The sequence below is a fragment of the Malaclemys terrapin genome, chromosome 10, assembly GCF_027887155.1.
Source record: "Malaclemys terrapin pileata isolate rMalTer1 chromosome 10, rMalTer1.hap1, whole genome shotgun sequence".
NCBI lineage: Eukaryota > Metazoa > Chordata > Testudines > Emydidae > Malaclemys > Malaclemys terrapin.
Genome location: NC_071514.1, coordinates 87,734,796 through 87,751,041, shown reverse-complemented (window position 1 = coordinate 87,751,041; position 16,246 = coordinate 87,734,796). Strand labels below are relative to the sequence as shown.

The 16,246-nt window shown below is 47.7% G+C and overlaps 2 protein-coding genes across 7 annotated transcripts in view; one reads left to right on the top strand and one right to left on the bottom strand.

Moving 5' to 3' along the window:
• The window catches only part of GNPTG (N-acetylglucosamine-1-phosphate transferase subunit gamma), a 29,598-nt gene extending 28,462 nt beyond the window's left edge, over positions 1–1,136 (bottom strand). For 4 of the 5 annotated variants that reach the window (XM_054042443.1, XM_054042445.1, XM_054042447.1 and 1 more), the window contains exons 1-2: positions 993–1,136; positions 650–704 (exon numbers count right to left, since the gene is read on the bottom strand). In XM_054042443.1, the coding sequence (XP_053898418.1) occupies positions 650–704; positions 993–1,038 (101 nt within the window). In that variant the 5' untranslated portion in view covers positions 1,039–1,136. The remainder of the gene's footprint in view (positions 1–649; positions 705–992) is intronic. The other variant, XM_054042446.1, reaches the window with a different exon arrangement.
• On the top strand, positions 1,070–15,516 carry TSR3 (TSR3 ribosome maturation factor). Of its 2 annotated transcripts, none has more exons than XM_054042449.1 (6): positions 1,070–1,244; positions 2,149–2,365; positions 5,413–5,606; positions 12,810–12,983; positions 15,142–15,205; positions 15,305–15,351. In XM_054042449.1, the coding sequence occupies exons 1-6, from the start codon at positions 1,145–1,147 to the stop codon at positions 15,312–15,314; spliced, it is 759 nt and encodes a 252-aa protein (XP_053898424.1). In that variant the 5' UTR covers positions 1,070–1,144; the 3' UTR covers positions 15,315–15,351. The 2 variants fall into 2 exon arrangements, with proteins under 2 accessions (XP_053898424.1, XP_053898423.1); XM_054042448.1 differs by having other exon boundaries at positions 1,072–1,244; positions 15,285–15,516.
• Positions 15,517–16,246: the final 730 nt, after the last annotated feature.

The window sequence follows — 16,246 nt, the reverse complement described above, 5'->3', positions numbered from 1 at the left end:
GTGATTTTACATCAAGATAACCACTTTAGTGTAAAATCCTTGTGGAGGCAAGGCACTGTAGTTTTAACCTTGACGTAGCTAGTCAAGATAAACCCCATATGAGAGAGCCGTTATTTCAACTTGCCATGTCAAAGTAGAAACTACCTTTGCCTCATTTCCACTAGGATTTTACACTGAAAGAGCTCTTTTGATGTAAAAACACATTTTTCTTCTTTTTTGCAGTGAAGACAAATGCCAAGTTTGCTCAGGGTGCAAACCACGGGCCAAGGAGGTTGACAGGAAGATGATGACAAGTTTCAGAGTAACAGCCGTGTTAGTCTGTATCCGCAAAAAGAAGAACAGGAGTACTTGTGGCACCTTAGAGACTAACAAATTTATTAGAGCATAAGCTTTCGTGGACTACAGCCCACTTCTTCGGATGCATCCGAAGAAGTGGGCTGTAGTCCACGAAAGCTTATGCTCTAATAAATTTGTTAGTCTCTAAGGTGCCACAAGTACTCCTGTTCTTCTTTTTGAGGAAGATGATGATTATCACTGCCCAACTGTATGTCTATGATATAAGTAAATGTGCCCAGCGTCCACAAAGGGCTAGCAAATTGCTGTCAGTAACAAGAGAAATTCTGCATGGGAAAGTACCAGGGCCACGCACCCAAAGGTGTTCGGCTCCTCCACGATTTTCATCTTACCAGCTGACGTAAAGAGACCTATAAGAAAGAGGGGAGAGGGCATGGTCAGTGGGTGGGAGAGGAAGCTCACTGCGGTGGCGAAGTCAGCGGGTGGGTGCGGGGGAGGGGGCTTCCCTAGGGCATGGTCAGTGAGTGGGTATGGGGGAGGGGGGACTCGCGTGGGGCTCACGCGGGGGAGGAGGGAGATCGGGCAGCGGCAGGTGTGGGAGGAGGGCGGCAGTGGGGGCGCGGTCGGTGGTTAAGGAGGGGCGCTCCCACTCCATAGAACCCAGTCCGTGGGGTCCATCCCACCCCCTCGGCGCTCACCGAACCCCGCGTTCAGCAGCGCCAGCAGCAGCGCCCAGGCCGCCATTGCTCCCGGAAGCGGAAACGCGCCTCTCGGGGAGCTGCAGCGCAGAGCTCCTTCCGGTCCGGTCGGTCACGTCAGGCGGCGGCCGAGGTGCGGGCGCCCGCCAGCCATGGGCAGGAAAAAGCCGTTTCGCCGCCCGGACGGACGCAGCCGGCGCGCGCCCAAGTCCCTGGAGACCTTCGCGGCGGACGCGCAGGCGGCGCTGGCAGGTGCCCGGACCCCGTGGTTTTCGCCCCAGGGGGCGAGGGGGCTGGTTGGCTTAGATGGAAACTTAACGAACCGCCCCCCTTGCGGCGCGGACCCGCCGCGCTCCACGCGCGCCCTTGTGACGGGGGAAAGGAGCCGCCGAGTCCCAGCGGGTAGAGGCTGGTGCCTAGCCCCGCCCCTTCCCCGAGGCCCCGCCCCACTCCCTCCCTCCCTCCCCTCCCGCCCTTGCTCCCCCTCCCCCACACCTGTTCATGGGGCTGGAGCAGGGGGATGGGGGGCAGGCTCTGGGCTGGGGCCGAGGAGTTTGGAGTATGGGAGGGGGCTCCAGGCTGAGCCTGGGGCAGGGGGTTGGGGGGCAGGAGAGGGTGCGGGGGACAGGCTCTGGGAGGGAGTTTAGGTGCTGGAGGGGGCTCAGGGCTGGGGCAGGTGGTTGGGATGTAGGAGGGGATGAGGGGTGTGGGCTTCTGGTTAAGGATGCAGTGGGGTTAAGGCAGGCTCCCTACCTGCCCTTGCTCCGCACCATTCGTGGAAGCAACCAGCAACTCCCTGCAGCCACCATCCCTACAGCTCCCATTGGCCACAGTTCCCAGCTAGTGGGAGCCGCAGAGGCAGTGTGTGGAGACCCCGTGGACTCCCCAGGGTCTGCAAAGACCTGCTGACAGCTTCCATGAGTGGCATAGGGCCAGGACAGGCAGAGAGCTTGCCTTTGCTCTGCTGGACTTTTAGCAGCCTAAAATCTCCTGGTTTGGCTTTAGTAGCCTCTGGGAGATAGAGCCCGATTGCAGGAGACTCCTGGAAAAACAGGGAGGGTTGGCAACTCTAGCTGCTGCTGAGCCCCACCCCCGCTCCTTCTATAGCCTTTGGGCCTCCGAGGAGAAGGCTGAACTCTGCTCTGCGTGTTTGCAGCCTGCATTCAGCAGGATGGCGCTGGAGAAGGGGATTCTGCAGAGGTGAGATTCCCATGCCCTCTTGCCATGTGGGAGCTGGGACACTGTGATCCCAAGAAATGCACGGGGAGGAAATTGGCTCGCAAAGGCCTGCTCCGAAACCTGCGTCTCAATCAGAGATTCCCAGGGCTCATCCTCAGTCCTCTGGCAACTCAGTATGTCTCTGCAGCTGACAAGTAGGTTCCTTGCGAATCACAGTCCTAGAGTGTTATTTCTTAGGTACAAATTCACTATCGCATGTTTATTTACTTTTTGCTGTATTATGAGTTTCTAGAGAGAGAGAGAGTGTGTCCGGTACTGGTGTATATTCTGTGCTGATGTTAACAAATGTACTGTTAGCTGAGTTAAGGAAAACATTTCATTATTTGATTGTCAACTAAAATGGTGTTCACACATGGGGGTATCTTGTCTTCCCTGTTCTGTTAATATAGTTAAATATGCATGGAAAGTAGGTTCCTTTTTCTTTAACAGGCCCAAGGATTATGCAGCGATGCTGATAGTGGGTGAGACATGAAGCTTTTGATATATTTAAAAAAAAAAACCAAAATATTTGATACAGTAAAGTGTGGTTAACATTCTGAAGTCCCACAACTAACGTTTCCATATCTAAAGTGCCCAGTTCATGGTAGCTTCTTTTTTTTTTAACTGCTAATTCTGAAATCCAGGCTTCAAATTTCAGAAAGTCATAGAATCATAGGACTGGAAGGGACCTCGAGAGCTCATCTAGTCCAGGCCTCCGCATAAATTTCAAGACCAGAGGGGACCATTATGATCATCCAGTCTAACCTCCTGCATAACACAGACCATAGAACTTCCCCAAAATAATTCCTAGAATAGATCTTTTAAAACATCAAAACTTGATTTAAAAACTGTCAGTGAGGGAGAATCCACCACAATCCTTGGTAAACTGTTCCAGTGGTTAATTACCCTCACTGTTAAAAATTTATCTGTTTCTACAAAAAGAACAGGAGTACTTGTGGCACCTTAGAGACTAACAAATTTATTAGAGCATAAGCTTTCGTGGACTACAGCCCACTTCTTCGGATGCACCGTGGGCTGTAGTCCACGAAAGCTTATGCTCTAATAAATTTGTTAGTCTCTAAGGTGCCACAAGTACTCCTGTTCTTTTTGCGGATACAGACTAACATGGCTGCTACTCTGAAACCTGTCTGTTTCTAGATGTTTACATTTATTCATAAAAACACACTTTGCATGCACCTATCTTACCATGCAATCCAGATTGCTCTTTATCAATGACCTGCCCTCTTCATTATTTACAATTTCCCCAAATTTTGTATCATCTGTAAACTTCATCATTAATGATTTTGTGTTTTCTTTCAGGTCATTAATAGAAATGTTACATAGTGTAGCGCAAAAAATTGATCCCCAATGGACCCCCATAGAAACCCACCCACTCAATGACTATTCCACATTTACAATTACTTTGAGACCTATTAGTTACCCAGTTTTAATCCATTTAATCTGTACCATGTTAATTTTGTACCTTTTTAGACTTTTAATCAATGTCATGCAGTACCAAGTTCAATGCTTTACAGAATGCTAAGTATAGTACAACACCATATTGCCTTTATCAACCAAACTTCTCAAACTAATTTTCATATCCTTTTGATGAGATTACAGGATATATTTTTCATAAACCCATGTTGATTAGCATTAATTCTATTAACCTCTGAAATTTTAATGTAATCGAGTCTCATATCAGCTGCTCCATTATATTGCTTGGGGTCTAAGTCCAATTGAAATCCTATTTACCCTTTTTAAATATTGGCACCTTATTAACTCTTCCAGTCTCCTGAAACTTCCCCAGTGTTCTAAAATGGATTGAAAATCAATATTAGTGGTCCAGAGAGCTCCTTATTAGCTGAGTGCTGATTTTAAAATATCTAACTTTAATAGCTGCTGTTTCATATCTTCCGGAGATACTAGTGGAATGGAACGAGACTTGTCATATATTATGACTACATCTGTTTTTCCAAAATACAGACTATTTACTGAACACTTCTTCGTTTATGCATTAGCATTAATAATTCTGCCATTTTTATCTAGTAATGGACTAGACATTGGTAAGACTTTTTTTGTTCATAATACTTAAACATATTGTCCTGAATTCAGCTGACCATAGATTTCTCCTTGTGTCCCTCTGCTTCACTGGTCAGTTTTCTACAATTCCTACCTTCTGATTTATATTCACTGTCAACTTTCCCTTTCTTCCATTTATGTTTTTTATAGCTCCCTTCATTTTCACTCAAAACCAGGTTACTGATTAAAAAAATCACAACTTTTTTCTTTGATTGTGGCTTTTGGGGCATCTGGTAAGGTGTTCTTAAACAATTCTCAATTATCATTCAAATTTTTCTGATTAAATTCTTCTTCCCAACTGATTTGGCTCAATTGTTTTCAGCTTTGTGAAATTGGCCCTTTTAAAGCACAAGCTATATATATATATCTCACTGGTCTGGACTTCACTCTGCTTGCACATTGTGATTGTCATGATCACTTGTACCTAAGGGTAGGTCTACACTACCCGGTAGTTTGGCGGCAAGCAAATCGAACTTCTGGGTTCGACTTATCGCGTCTTGTCCGGACGAGATAAGTCGAACCCGGAAGTGCTCGCGGTCGACTGCGCTACTCCAGCTCGGCGAGAGGAGTACCGCGAAGTTGATGGGGGAGCCTGCCTGCCGCGTCTGGACGGAGGTAGGTTCGAACTAAGGTATTTCGAACTTCAACTACGTTATTCACGTAGCTGAAGTTGCGTGCCTTAGTTCGAATTGGGGGGTTAGTGTAGACCCGCCCTAAGTTACCATTAATTTTTAGTTCTTTGATCAGTTTCTCTTTATCTGTGAAGGTGTGTTCCATGAATCAAGAAAGAAAATCAAATTCCTGCTAACTAGAGCACTTATTTTGGGGAGACTTGACACTGTAGAAGTGATGGTAGCTTGTGGAACTTGAAAAAGGTCCATTATTTCAGAATGAAAAGATGGTTTTGTGGTGAAGGCACAAGCACTAAGAAGAGCTGAACTCGGTTCCTAGCTTTGCCATATACTTGGAGTGTTTTGGCAAATCAGTTAACACATGTATAGAAAATTGCTTGTTTGCACTTTTGGGGAGCTAGTTCCTGTACACAGTACCACCCTTAATCCAAAGAACTAAACATTTAAAATGAGATATTAGATGCGCAACTACAATAAAGTTTGTTTTTCAGACAGGTTGTAGCTCAGAATGGAGTTGCAGTCATAGATTGCTCGTGGGCCAAGTTGGAAGAAACGCCATTTAGTAAAATGAGGGGAAGCTATCTCCGACTGTTGCCTTACTTGGTGGCAGCAAATCCTGTAAACTACGGCCGGCCATGCAAGCTGTCCTGCGTGGAAGCTTTAGCTGCTACTTTCTGTATTGTTGGTAAGGCTATAATGTGGAGCTGATGTGAAAAAAATTGTTGTAGTTTTCTTTTAAGTGATTTTTGTTCAACATCTTGTTCAGTGGACAGATGTAGAATATGTTTTGCTCAAGGTCTGTATCTGTCATATCTAAGGGTATGTCTACACTACCCGCTGGATCGGCGGGTAGTGATCGATCTATTGGGGATCGATTTATCGTGTGTAGTATAGACACGATAAATCGATCCCCAATCGCTCTCCCGTGGACTGAACTCCAGCTCAGTGAGAGGCGGAAGCAAAGTCGACGGGGTAGCGGCGGCCGTCGATCCCGTGCCGTGAGGACGCAAAGTAAGTGATTCTAAGGGTATGTCTACACTACGAAATTAGTTCGAATTTATAGAAGCCGGTTTTATTGAAATCGGTTGTATACAGCCGATTGTGTGTGTCCACACAATAAAATGCTCTAGGTGCTCTAGTCGGCGGACCGCGTCCACAGTACGAGGCTAGCGTCGACTTCCGGAGCATTGCACTATGGGTAGCTATCCCACAGCTATCCCACAGTTCCCGCAGTCTCTGCCGCCCCTTGGAATTCTGGGTTGAGATCCCAATGCCCGGATGATGCAAAACAGTGTCGCGGGCGGTTCTGGGTACATGTCGTCAGGCCCCTCCCTCCCCCGTCACAGCAACGGCAGACAATAGATTCGCGCCTTTTTACCTGGGTTACCTGTGCAGACAACATGGAGCCCGCTCAGCTCAGCTGAGCTCACCGTCACCATATGTCCTCTGGGTGCCGGCAGACGTGGGACTGCATTGCTACACAGCAGCAGCTGCTAACTGCCTTTTGGCGGTAGACGGTGCAGTAGACTGGTAGCCTTCATCGGCGATCTGGGTGCTGGCAGCCGTGGGGCTTGCCTTTTGGCAGTAAATGGTGTATTACGACTGTTAGCCATCCTATTACAAGTCGGGTCATCGTACGTTAGCAGAGTCTTCCCTGAGCAGCCGATTGTGCAATAGGCCTGAAGACCATCGTCATACACCACCCCGTATTTGCTGCCAAGCACCCAGAAAGATGCCGAGGGCTATCAGTCACGCTGCACCGTCGTCTTAAGATGTAAAAAAATAGATTTGCTCTGTATTCATTTGCTTCCCCCTCCCTCCGTCAAATCAACGGCCTGCTAAACCCAGGGTTTTCAGTTTAATCTTTGGGGGGGACCAGTCTGTGACAGTTGTTTGTGTCTCTCCCTGATGCACAGCCACCGTTCTTTATTTTAATTCCCTGTGCCTGTACGCCATGTCGTCACTCGGCCCCCCTCCCTCCTTCCCCTAGGCCGTCAGATACTACGTTTGCGCCACAGCTCAGAGAGCCGAGAAGCGGTTCGCGCCTTTTCTTTGAATTCTGGGTTGAGATCCCAATGCCCGGATGATGCAAAACAGTGTCGCGGGCGGTTCTGGGTACATGTCGTCAGGCCCCTCCCCCCTCGTCACAGCAACGGCAGACAATAGATTCGCGCCTTTTTACCTGGGCTACCTGTGCAGACAACATACCACGGCAAGCTATGTCCTCTGGGTGCCGGCAGACGTGGGACTGCATTGCTACACAGCAGCAGCTGCTAACTGCCTTTTGGCGGTAGACGGTGTAGCATGAGTGATAGCTGTGGGGCTGGCAGCCGTAGGGCTGCATTGCACCAGCCCCTTGCAGGCGATGGTATATTATGACTGGTACCCGTCGTTGTCATACTGGTATGGCTGTCAATCATGGCCACCTGGGCAGACATGCTACTGTTTTGATGATGACGGTTACCAGTCGTAATATACTATTTTCTGCCAATTGCCCAATATTGTCTGCTAAGCACCCAGAAGAGGCCGAGGGCAATGCTGGGTGCTGGCGGACGTGGGGCTGGCAGACGTGGGGCTGCATTGCTACACAGCAGCAGCCCCTTGCCTTTTGGCAGATGATGGTATATTATGATTGGTACCCATCGTCGTCATACTGGTATGGCTGTCACTCATGCTGCACCGTCGGCTGCCACCTTAAGATGTAAAAAATAGATTTGTTCTGTGTTCATTTGCTTCCCCTTCCTCCGTGAAATCAGCGGCCTGCTAAGCCCAGGGTTTCCAGTTTAATCTTTGGGGGGACCATTCTGTGTGACAGTTGTTTGTGTTTCTCCCTGTTCCTGTACCTGTACGCCATGTCGTCACTCGGCCCTCCCTCCCTCCCGCCCTCCTTCTCCTGGTCCATCAGATACTACTTTCGCGCCTTTTTTCTGACCAGGCGCCATAGCTAGCACTGGGATCATGGAGCCCGCTCAGATCACCGCGGCAATTATGAGCACTATGAACACCACGCGCATTGTCCTGGAGTATATGCAGAGCCAGAACATGCCAAGGCGAAACCCGGACCAGGCGAGGAGGCGATTGCAGCGCGGCGACGAGAGTGATGAGGAAATTGACATGGACATAGACCTCTCACAAGGCACAGGCCCCAGCAATGTGGAAATCATGGTGTCACTGGGGCAGGTTGATGCCGTGGAACGCCGATTCTGGGCCCGGGAAACAAGCACAGACTGGTGGGATCGCATCGTGCTGCAGGTATGGGACGATTCCCAGTGGCTGCGAAACTTTCGCATGCGTAAGGCCACTTTCATGGAACTTTGTGACTTGCTTTCCCCTGCCCTGAAACGCCAGGATACCAAGATGAGAGCAGCCCTCACAGTTGAGAAGCGAGTGGCGATAGCCCTGTGGAAGCTTGCAACGCCAGACAGCTACCGGTCAGTCGGGAATCAATTTGGAGTGGGCAAATCTACGGTGGGGGCTGCTGTGATCCAATTTGCCAGGGCAATGAAAGACCTGGTGATAGCAAGGGTAGTGACTCTGGGCAACGTGCAGTCAATAGTGGATGGTTTTGCTGAAATGGGATTCCCAAACTGTGGCGGGGCCATAGACGGAACCCATATCCCTATCTTGTCACCGGAGCACCAAGCCACCGACTACGTAAACCGCAAGGGGTACTTTTCAATGCTGCTGCAAGCCCTGGTGGATCACAAGGGACGTTTCACCAACATCAACGTGGGATGGCCGGGAAAGGTACATGATGCTCGCGTCTTCAGGAACTCTGCTCTGTTTCGAAAGCTGGAGGAAGGGACTTTCTTCCCGGACCAGAAAGTGACCATTGGGGATGTTGAAATGCCTATCGTGATCCTTGGGGACCCAGCCTACCCCTTAATGCCATGGCTCATGAAGCCGTACACAGGCAGCCTGGACAGGAGTCAGGACCTGTTCAACTACAGGCTGAGCAAGTGCCGAATGGTGGTGGAATGTGCATTTGGACGTTTAAAAGCGCGCTGGCGCAGCTTACTGACTCGCTCAGACCTCAGCGAAAAGAATATCCCCATTGTTATTGCTGCTTGCTGTGCGCTCCACAATATCTGTGAGAGTAAGGGGGAGACCTTTATGGCGGGGTGGGAGGTTGAGGCAACTCGCCTGGCCGCTGATTACGCGCAGCCAGACACCAGGGCGGTTAGAGGAGCACAGCAGGGCGCGGTGCGCATCAGAGAAGCTTTGAAAACGAGTTTTGTGACTGGCCAGGCTACTGTGTGAAACTTCTGTTTGTTTCTCCTTGATGAACCCTCCAACCCCCCCCCCCCCCCCCCCCGACCCGGTTCACTCTACTTCCCTGTAAACCAACCACCCCACCCCACCCTCCCCTCCCCTCCCGCTTGCAGAGGCAATAAAGTCATTGTTTTTTCACATTCATGCATTCTTTATTAGTTCCTTACAGAGGTAGGGGGATAATTGCCAAGGTAGCCTGGGATGGGTGGGGGAGGAGGGATGGAAAAGGACACACTGCATTTTAAAACTTTAACTCTTATTGAAGGCCAGCCTTCTGATGCTTGGGCGATCATCTGGGGTGGAGTGACTGGGTGGACGGAGGCCCCCCCACCGTGTTCTTGGGCGTCTTGGTGAGGAGGCTATGGAACTTGGGGAGGAGGGCTGTTGGTTACACAGGGGCTGTAGCGGCGGTCTCTGCTCCTGCTGCCTTTCCTGCAACTCAGCCATACGCTCGAGCATATCAGTTTGATGCTCCAGCAGACGGAGCATTGCCTCTTGCCGTCTGTCTGCAAGCTGACGCCACCTATCGTCTTCAGCCCGCCACTTGCTCTGTTCTTCCCGTGATTCAGCCCGCCACCTCTCCTCTCGTTCATATTGGGCTTTTCTCATCTCCGACATTGACTGCCTCCACGCATTCTGCTGTGCTCTATCAGCCTGGGCGGACATCTGCAGCTCCGTGAACATCTCGTCCCTCGTCTTACGTTTTCTCTTTCTAATGTTCACGAGCCTCTGCGAAGGAGAAACATTTGCAGCTGGCGGAGGAGAAGGGAGAGGTGGTTAAAAAAGACACATTTTAGGGAACAATGGGTACACTCTTTCATTACAAGGTCGCATATTTCAGCTTGCAGGCAGCCATCGTAGGCCACAGTGTTTTGGCTTTTTTAACCTTCTTAACATGCGGGAAAGGTTGCAAACAGCAGCGCATTTCCCATATCAAGGATGAATTGGGTTGTCCATTTAAAATGGGGTTTCAATGTAAAAGGAGGGGGCTGCGGTTTCCCGGTTAACATGCGGCACAAACACAAGTAAACCACCCCCCCCCCCACACACACACACACACACGATTCTCTGGGATGATCACTTCACCCCTCCCCCCACCGCGTGGTTAACAGCGGGGAACATTTCTGGTCAGAAGAGCAGGAACGGGCGCCTCTGAATGTCCCCCTTAATAAAATCACCCCATTTCAACCAGGAGAGCTTTCTGGAGATGTCCCTGGAGGATTTCCGCTCCATCCCCATACACGTTAACAGACTTGCTTGCTTTTTTTTTGTAATGTTTACAAATATTTACAAAGTTACACTCACCAGAGGTCTCCTGTGTGCCCTGAGGGTCTTGGGTGAGTTCGGGGGTTACTGGTTCCAGGTCCAGGGTCACAAACATATCCTGGCTGTTGGGGAAACCGGTTTCTCCGCTTCCTTGCTGCTGTGAGCTACCTACAGTACCTCCATCGTCATCTTCCTCGTTCCCCGAACCGTCTTCCCTGTGTGTTTCTCCAGTGAGAGAGTCATAGCACACGGTTGGGGTAGTGGTGGCTGCACCGCCTAGGATCGCATGCAGCTCCGCGTAGTAGCGGCAAGTTTGCGGCTCTGCCCCGGACCTTCCGTTTGCTTCTCTGGCTTTGTGGTAGGCTTGCCGTAGCTCCTTAATTTTCACGCGGCACTGCTGTGTGTCCCTGTTATGGCCTCGGTCCTTCATGGCCTTGGAGATCTTTTCTAATACTTTTCCATTTCTTTTACTGCTACGGAGTTCAGCTATCACTGCTTCATCTCCCCATATGGCGAGCAGATCTTGTACCTCCCGTTCGGTCCATGCTGGAGCTCTTTTGCGATCCTGGGAGGACTCCATCACGGTTACCTGTGCTGATGAGCTCTGCGTGGTCACCTGTGCTCTCCACGCTGGGCAAACAGGAAATGAAATTCAAACCTTCGCGGGTCTTTTCCTGTCTACCTGGTCAGTGCATCTGAGTTGAGAGCGCTGTCCAGAGCGGTCACAATGAAGCACTGTGGGATAGCTCCCGGAGGCCAATAACATCGAATTCCGTCCACACTACCCCAATTCCGACCCGCAAAGGCCGGTTTTATCACTAATCCCCTCGTCGGAGGTGGTGTAAAGAAACCGGTTTAAAGGGCCCTTTAAGTCGAAAGAAAGGGCCTCGTTGTGTGGACGTGTCCAGGCTTAATTCGGTTTAACGCTGCTAAAGTCGACCTAAACCCGTAGTGTAGACCAGGCCTAAGTCAATCTAAGATACGTCGACTTCAGCTACGCTATTCTCGTAGCTGAAGTTGCGTATCTTAGATCGATTTCCCCCCCTCCCAGTGTAGACCAGGCCAAAAAGATTTCTTGAGCATCCCACCTTGCAGTATTAAGCACTAAATAAATACAGCAAGTCCTGGAGTGGTCCATTATGGATTCTGCTCTTCACTTCTAGGTTTGACAGATTTGTTTACCATTACTAGTATGCACCCCTGTAATGCTTTGTCTTTGGTTACTTCACTTCCATTGTACTCTGAATATAGTTACTCAGGCTCAGTCTTATCTTCTCCAGTAGGGCATTCTGCAGACCATCAGTGAGAATACCTTATCTTTAACTCTTGAAGGCTTCGCTCTTAGCTAGAGGAAGTAGAGTTGTTTCAAGGGATCATAAACAGAGCTGGTTTGAGAAAAGCTTCAGTGTTTCCTAATGAAGTTACAATAGGAACCCTATTTATCCAAGCCTCCATTATCTGGCTCTCCGTATTAACCAAACTAGAGCTGAAGGCCCAAGTGGCAGGGCTCAGGCTCCAGTTGAAGCCAGAGCTAAAGCTCTTTGCCCATTCTCCAGATTATCCTAATTTTTGATTATCTGATTTGGCACTGCTCCCAATTAGATTGGAAAAATGGGGTTCCACTGTATTGAAAACCTTCATTGATTGGTTCTGAAAAATTTAAACCAGCTCTTGTTGTGTTGGAATAGGGGACTTGGCTGCGGCTGGGCCCCAACCCATTGTGGATCTTTAAGATTAAAACTAGGGCCTCAAATTGGCACTGAGTGTAGGCATGTGTGGCTCTCCCTTGCTATCAGTCTCTGAGGGGAGGAGATAGAGCTGGTGGTCATCACGTATTGTTAGCAGAGCCTGTGGCGTGTCTCAACCTCTCAAGGTGGTCAGGGAACCGTTGTCCATGGCCGCTCCCTGAATCCTGTTAGAGAAGGAAGTTTGAACCATCATAGACCTGCACTTTCCACTCTGAGGGCTTGGAAGTGGGTTAACAGTAGACTTTGGCTGATTATTGACTGCTGTATAGAGATCTACCTTTTGTTTACACTGTACTGTACAACATCAGATTTTATATTTCTACATTCAGGAGATTGATTAACTAGAACACAGTGAATTTCTCCTGGATTCACTTGGGTGCCTCAAGTTAAGTCTCCTGTCTCCAGATCTAGATTCCAAAACATTCAAGGATGCTGACAAATGTCTCATGTATCACTGTTTTAGTGACAGATGCTATGTATTGAACTTATGCTGATTAGATATCAAGGCAGCTGTAAGTTGTTGTGGTTTTTTTTGTTTGTTTGTTTTTTGTTACGAGTCCCATGTTTGAAGAGAAGCTGGTCATATTTGTTTTCTATTTTAGGGTTCTCTGATCTAGCCACCGTTCTTCTGAGAAAGTTCAAATGGGGAAAAGTGTTTCTTGAATTGAACAAAAATCTCTTGGAGAAATATGCGGCCTGCCATTGCCAGGAAGAGGTGCTGAAAGTTGAAAAGGAATTTTTAGCAAGTGCAAAAGAAAGAGAAACTGAAGATATAGGTAAAAGCCTCCCTTTGAATGACTTTTCCTTGTAGTTTCCTGACTATTCCGAATGCTTTGTTGCTAAAGACGAAAAAAAATCTCAGTAGGCATTATATGGACATTCATTTACCCAACAGAGTGGCTGCCCTGATTAGTTTAGTTTTATAAAGGATGTTTTCAGGGAATTAAGGAAGAAAGAAGGTAAACAGCTCCCTTGTTACATTTACTAGTGCTGAATTGGAAAGTTTGAACACTAATGAGGACTGATAAATATGGGAAGACCTAAAGAGGAGAAATATTGGCACAAATTAAAACTAGATTCATATTGCAAAATTTTAGTTGTATGGTGGCAGTGCATAAATGTCCCAGCCAAGCCTGGGGCCCCAATTTTGTGGGCACTGTACAGACAGAATAGAAGATTGAAAGTCCCTGCCTGAAAAGCTATCTAAAAATTCAGACAGATGTAGTCAGACTAAAGTAACGTACTAAAAGTATAGTACAATTCCGTCCCAGTTTCCATGTCGCACAACTGGTGCCAGTTTTCCCTGTTCTGGCTCCTTCAGTGGTTTTTCAGCCTGCATGTTCTGTCTTCTCCCCCTCACTCCCACTCTTGGGAAAGCACTTCACTTCAATGCAGGAGGCACACAAAAAATATCCCAACACAAACTGCCCAAGTGTGTGTGTGAAGGCCACAGTTCTTATCCACCCAGAGCAGGGAGGGGAAAGGACAGTGGCTAAGTCTCATGTCCCTCCCTAGGCTAACTGTGTGCTGGCAGTTCACATGACCCAAGCCTGCAACCATGGTGTCTTGGCTTTGCCAGTAACTTCTCCCCACAAAGTGGGAGGTGCATCTCATCCACATTCTGAGGGGGAGGGCAGACAGCCCCTTGTGTCTTGGATAAGGGGATGAAACTGAGTGAAAACTTAAGCTGAATAACAAACATCTCCTTGTCACTGGAGTATATTAGTTTATGGAATAGAATAGTCTCCTTAGGGAAGTGGAAACCCAGTTACTTGAAACATTTAGAAAAGAATCCTTAAACTTACCAGAATAGATCTTAAGGAACATGCCTATTCCGGTCCTTCAGAAAGGCAGGAGGACTAGATGGCCTCTGTCACGGTTACAGGGCTAGCTGCACTTGTCTCCTTGCTGGTCCTTCTGAGTACAGCCTTGGGTGTCAGGCTTTGTGCCTTTACCACTTCTGAGATGGAATTCTGCAATTCTCTCACTCTTAGACTGGGCCCTGGTCTACTCAGACTCTTAACCTTTTGGAAACTCGCTGATTTCCAGATGGAGTTGTCACCTGGAATTAGCTCATTTCTGATGATGAGACTTGGGTGGATTTCTGGCCCCGTGTGAGGTGAGGCCAAGTTCAGACTCGTTCACTCAATCTTCTTCCCTTCTGTCAGGAGCCCCTCTCCAATACTTTGATCAAGAGCTATTTATGGTTTGTAGAGGCTGTGTGTGTATACTCACCTATAAAGCAACTGACATCTCTGCTTACTACAAACAACCTTAAAGCTCCCTGGGAAATGTATACTTTATTGCACTAACAACAAGGAGTCTGGTGGCACCTTAAAGACAACAGATTTATTTGGGCATAAGCTTTCGTGGGTGAAAACTTCACTTCTTCAGATGCATAGAGTGAAAGTTACAGATGCAGGCATTATATACTGACACATGGAGAGCAGGGAGTTACTTCGTAAGTGGAGAACCAGTGTTGACAGGGCCAATTCAATCAGGGTGGATGTAGTCCACTCCCAATAATTTATTGCACTGTAAATGAGTCAGTTTTACTTTAATTGAGATCTCAATTTTTCTCAAGCCAAAACTGACACATTCCACAGCTTGACTAAAGGCAATTTGTTGTGAGCTTTTCTTAAAATATCTGCTTTCACTTAGGTTATGGATACACCCATCAATGAGGTGGAGCTTAGGGCCAAAATTTTCAGAAGTGACTAGTGATTTTAAGTGCTTCAATTTTTTGGGCACTCAACGGGAGATGCCTTAAAGGGAAGGGGCCTGGTTTTCAAAGTGTCAAGATGAGCAGCGGTGTGTCACTGGATTTCCTCATATAGAGCCAAATCTTGGCTAAGTCAGCAGAATCCCTTTCATTTTCCTCTCTGAATGAAGAATCTTAAACTTAACTCTTACCAGATGTAATTTTTTTTCCAGATCCATTTGATGTTGACTCTGGAAAAGAATTTTCAAATCCTAATAGACCAGCCAGCTCCATAGGGTAATTACTTTCAGTTCTCATTCTCCTTTCAAAAAGTTCTTTTGCTTTTATACCTCTGAAAAAAAATTCTTATTTTCAGAATGGCACAATGTGATGAAGAATCTGGTGAAGAGGATGGCAGTGACAGTGATGATGACAGTACAGAAGATGACAGTGAAAAGCTTGCTTTACAAACAGCCAATAAACCAGTTATTTGGAAAGGAGTTAAAAAAAGACTAAAAGATTAAAGAGTTTATAAAAGTGAGTTTTGAAAATTTGTATAAAGAAACCATCAACATAATTGAAAGGAAAATTAAAAAATGTTGTCTAGACTTTTTCCATGAGCAGTGAAATGACTTGGGCTCCACTCCTGCAACTGGGTTTTTGTAGGGGACCACTGTGTCTACTCCATTGACTTCAGCAGGACAACAAGGAGGTACAGAGTCTGCCTGCATATAGCTCTCTAGTTGAAGCCTTTATGTCAAGGCTTATCTGCACATTAGTTCATGGCATGCTGGGGAATGAATCTACCCTGCAATAGTCTGCTGCATCCTAACTGTCCATGTGCATACTGCTGATGCACATTAACAATTCCTCTTTGAAAGGGGACTAAACTAAAGCTCATTAGTGAACTGCTAATGCGCATCAGCAGTGTGTACATCAACAGTTTTTACCCCCAGCAGGACTGTTGTGCACACTGTGTAGAGTATAAGTCCAAAAGTGAATTGATAACATGGGGAGCTGGTTTCACTCTTTGGGGGTGATGGAGTAGAGGGGAGTAGTCCAAGTATCTGGTAATTAAGGACTTGGCCTAGACAGATTTTGGGAGACTTGGGACTGAAAAGTCTATTGGGGTCACCTTGCAAGAAGTAACTAGGCTGCTGGAAGCCAGGTTGAGATCCTTATGCTTGTATGCTGGCTACTAGTGTCAGGGTTTTGAGACATAGTGGCATAGCATTAAGGCATCCAGGGTTACAGGGCATGCAGTGACAGAATCCCCAAAACATCAGTGGCCCAAGGAGGAACAAAGGAACATAAAAGAAAACTGGTTCCAGTTATTGC

Bases quoted from the DNA above. Each gene is read 5' to 3' on its own strand.
- TSR3 (XM_054042448.1), top strand. From the start codon at position 1,145: ATGGGCAGGAAAAAGCCGTTTCGCCGCCCGGACGGACGCAGCCGGCGC. The intron at 12,984-15,141 runs GTAAAAGCCTCC...TTTTTTTTCCAG, and splicing joins AAGAGAAACTGAAGATATAG to ATCCATTTGATGTTGACTCT. The intron at 15,206-15,284 runs GTAATTACTTTC...TCTTATTTTCAG, and splicing joins AGACCAGCCAGCTCCATAGG to AATGGCACAATGTGATGAAG.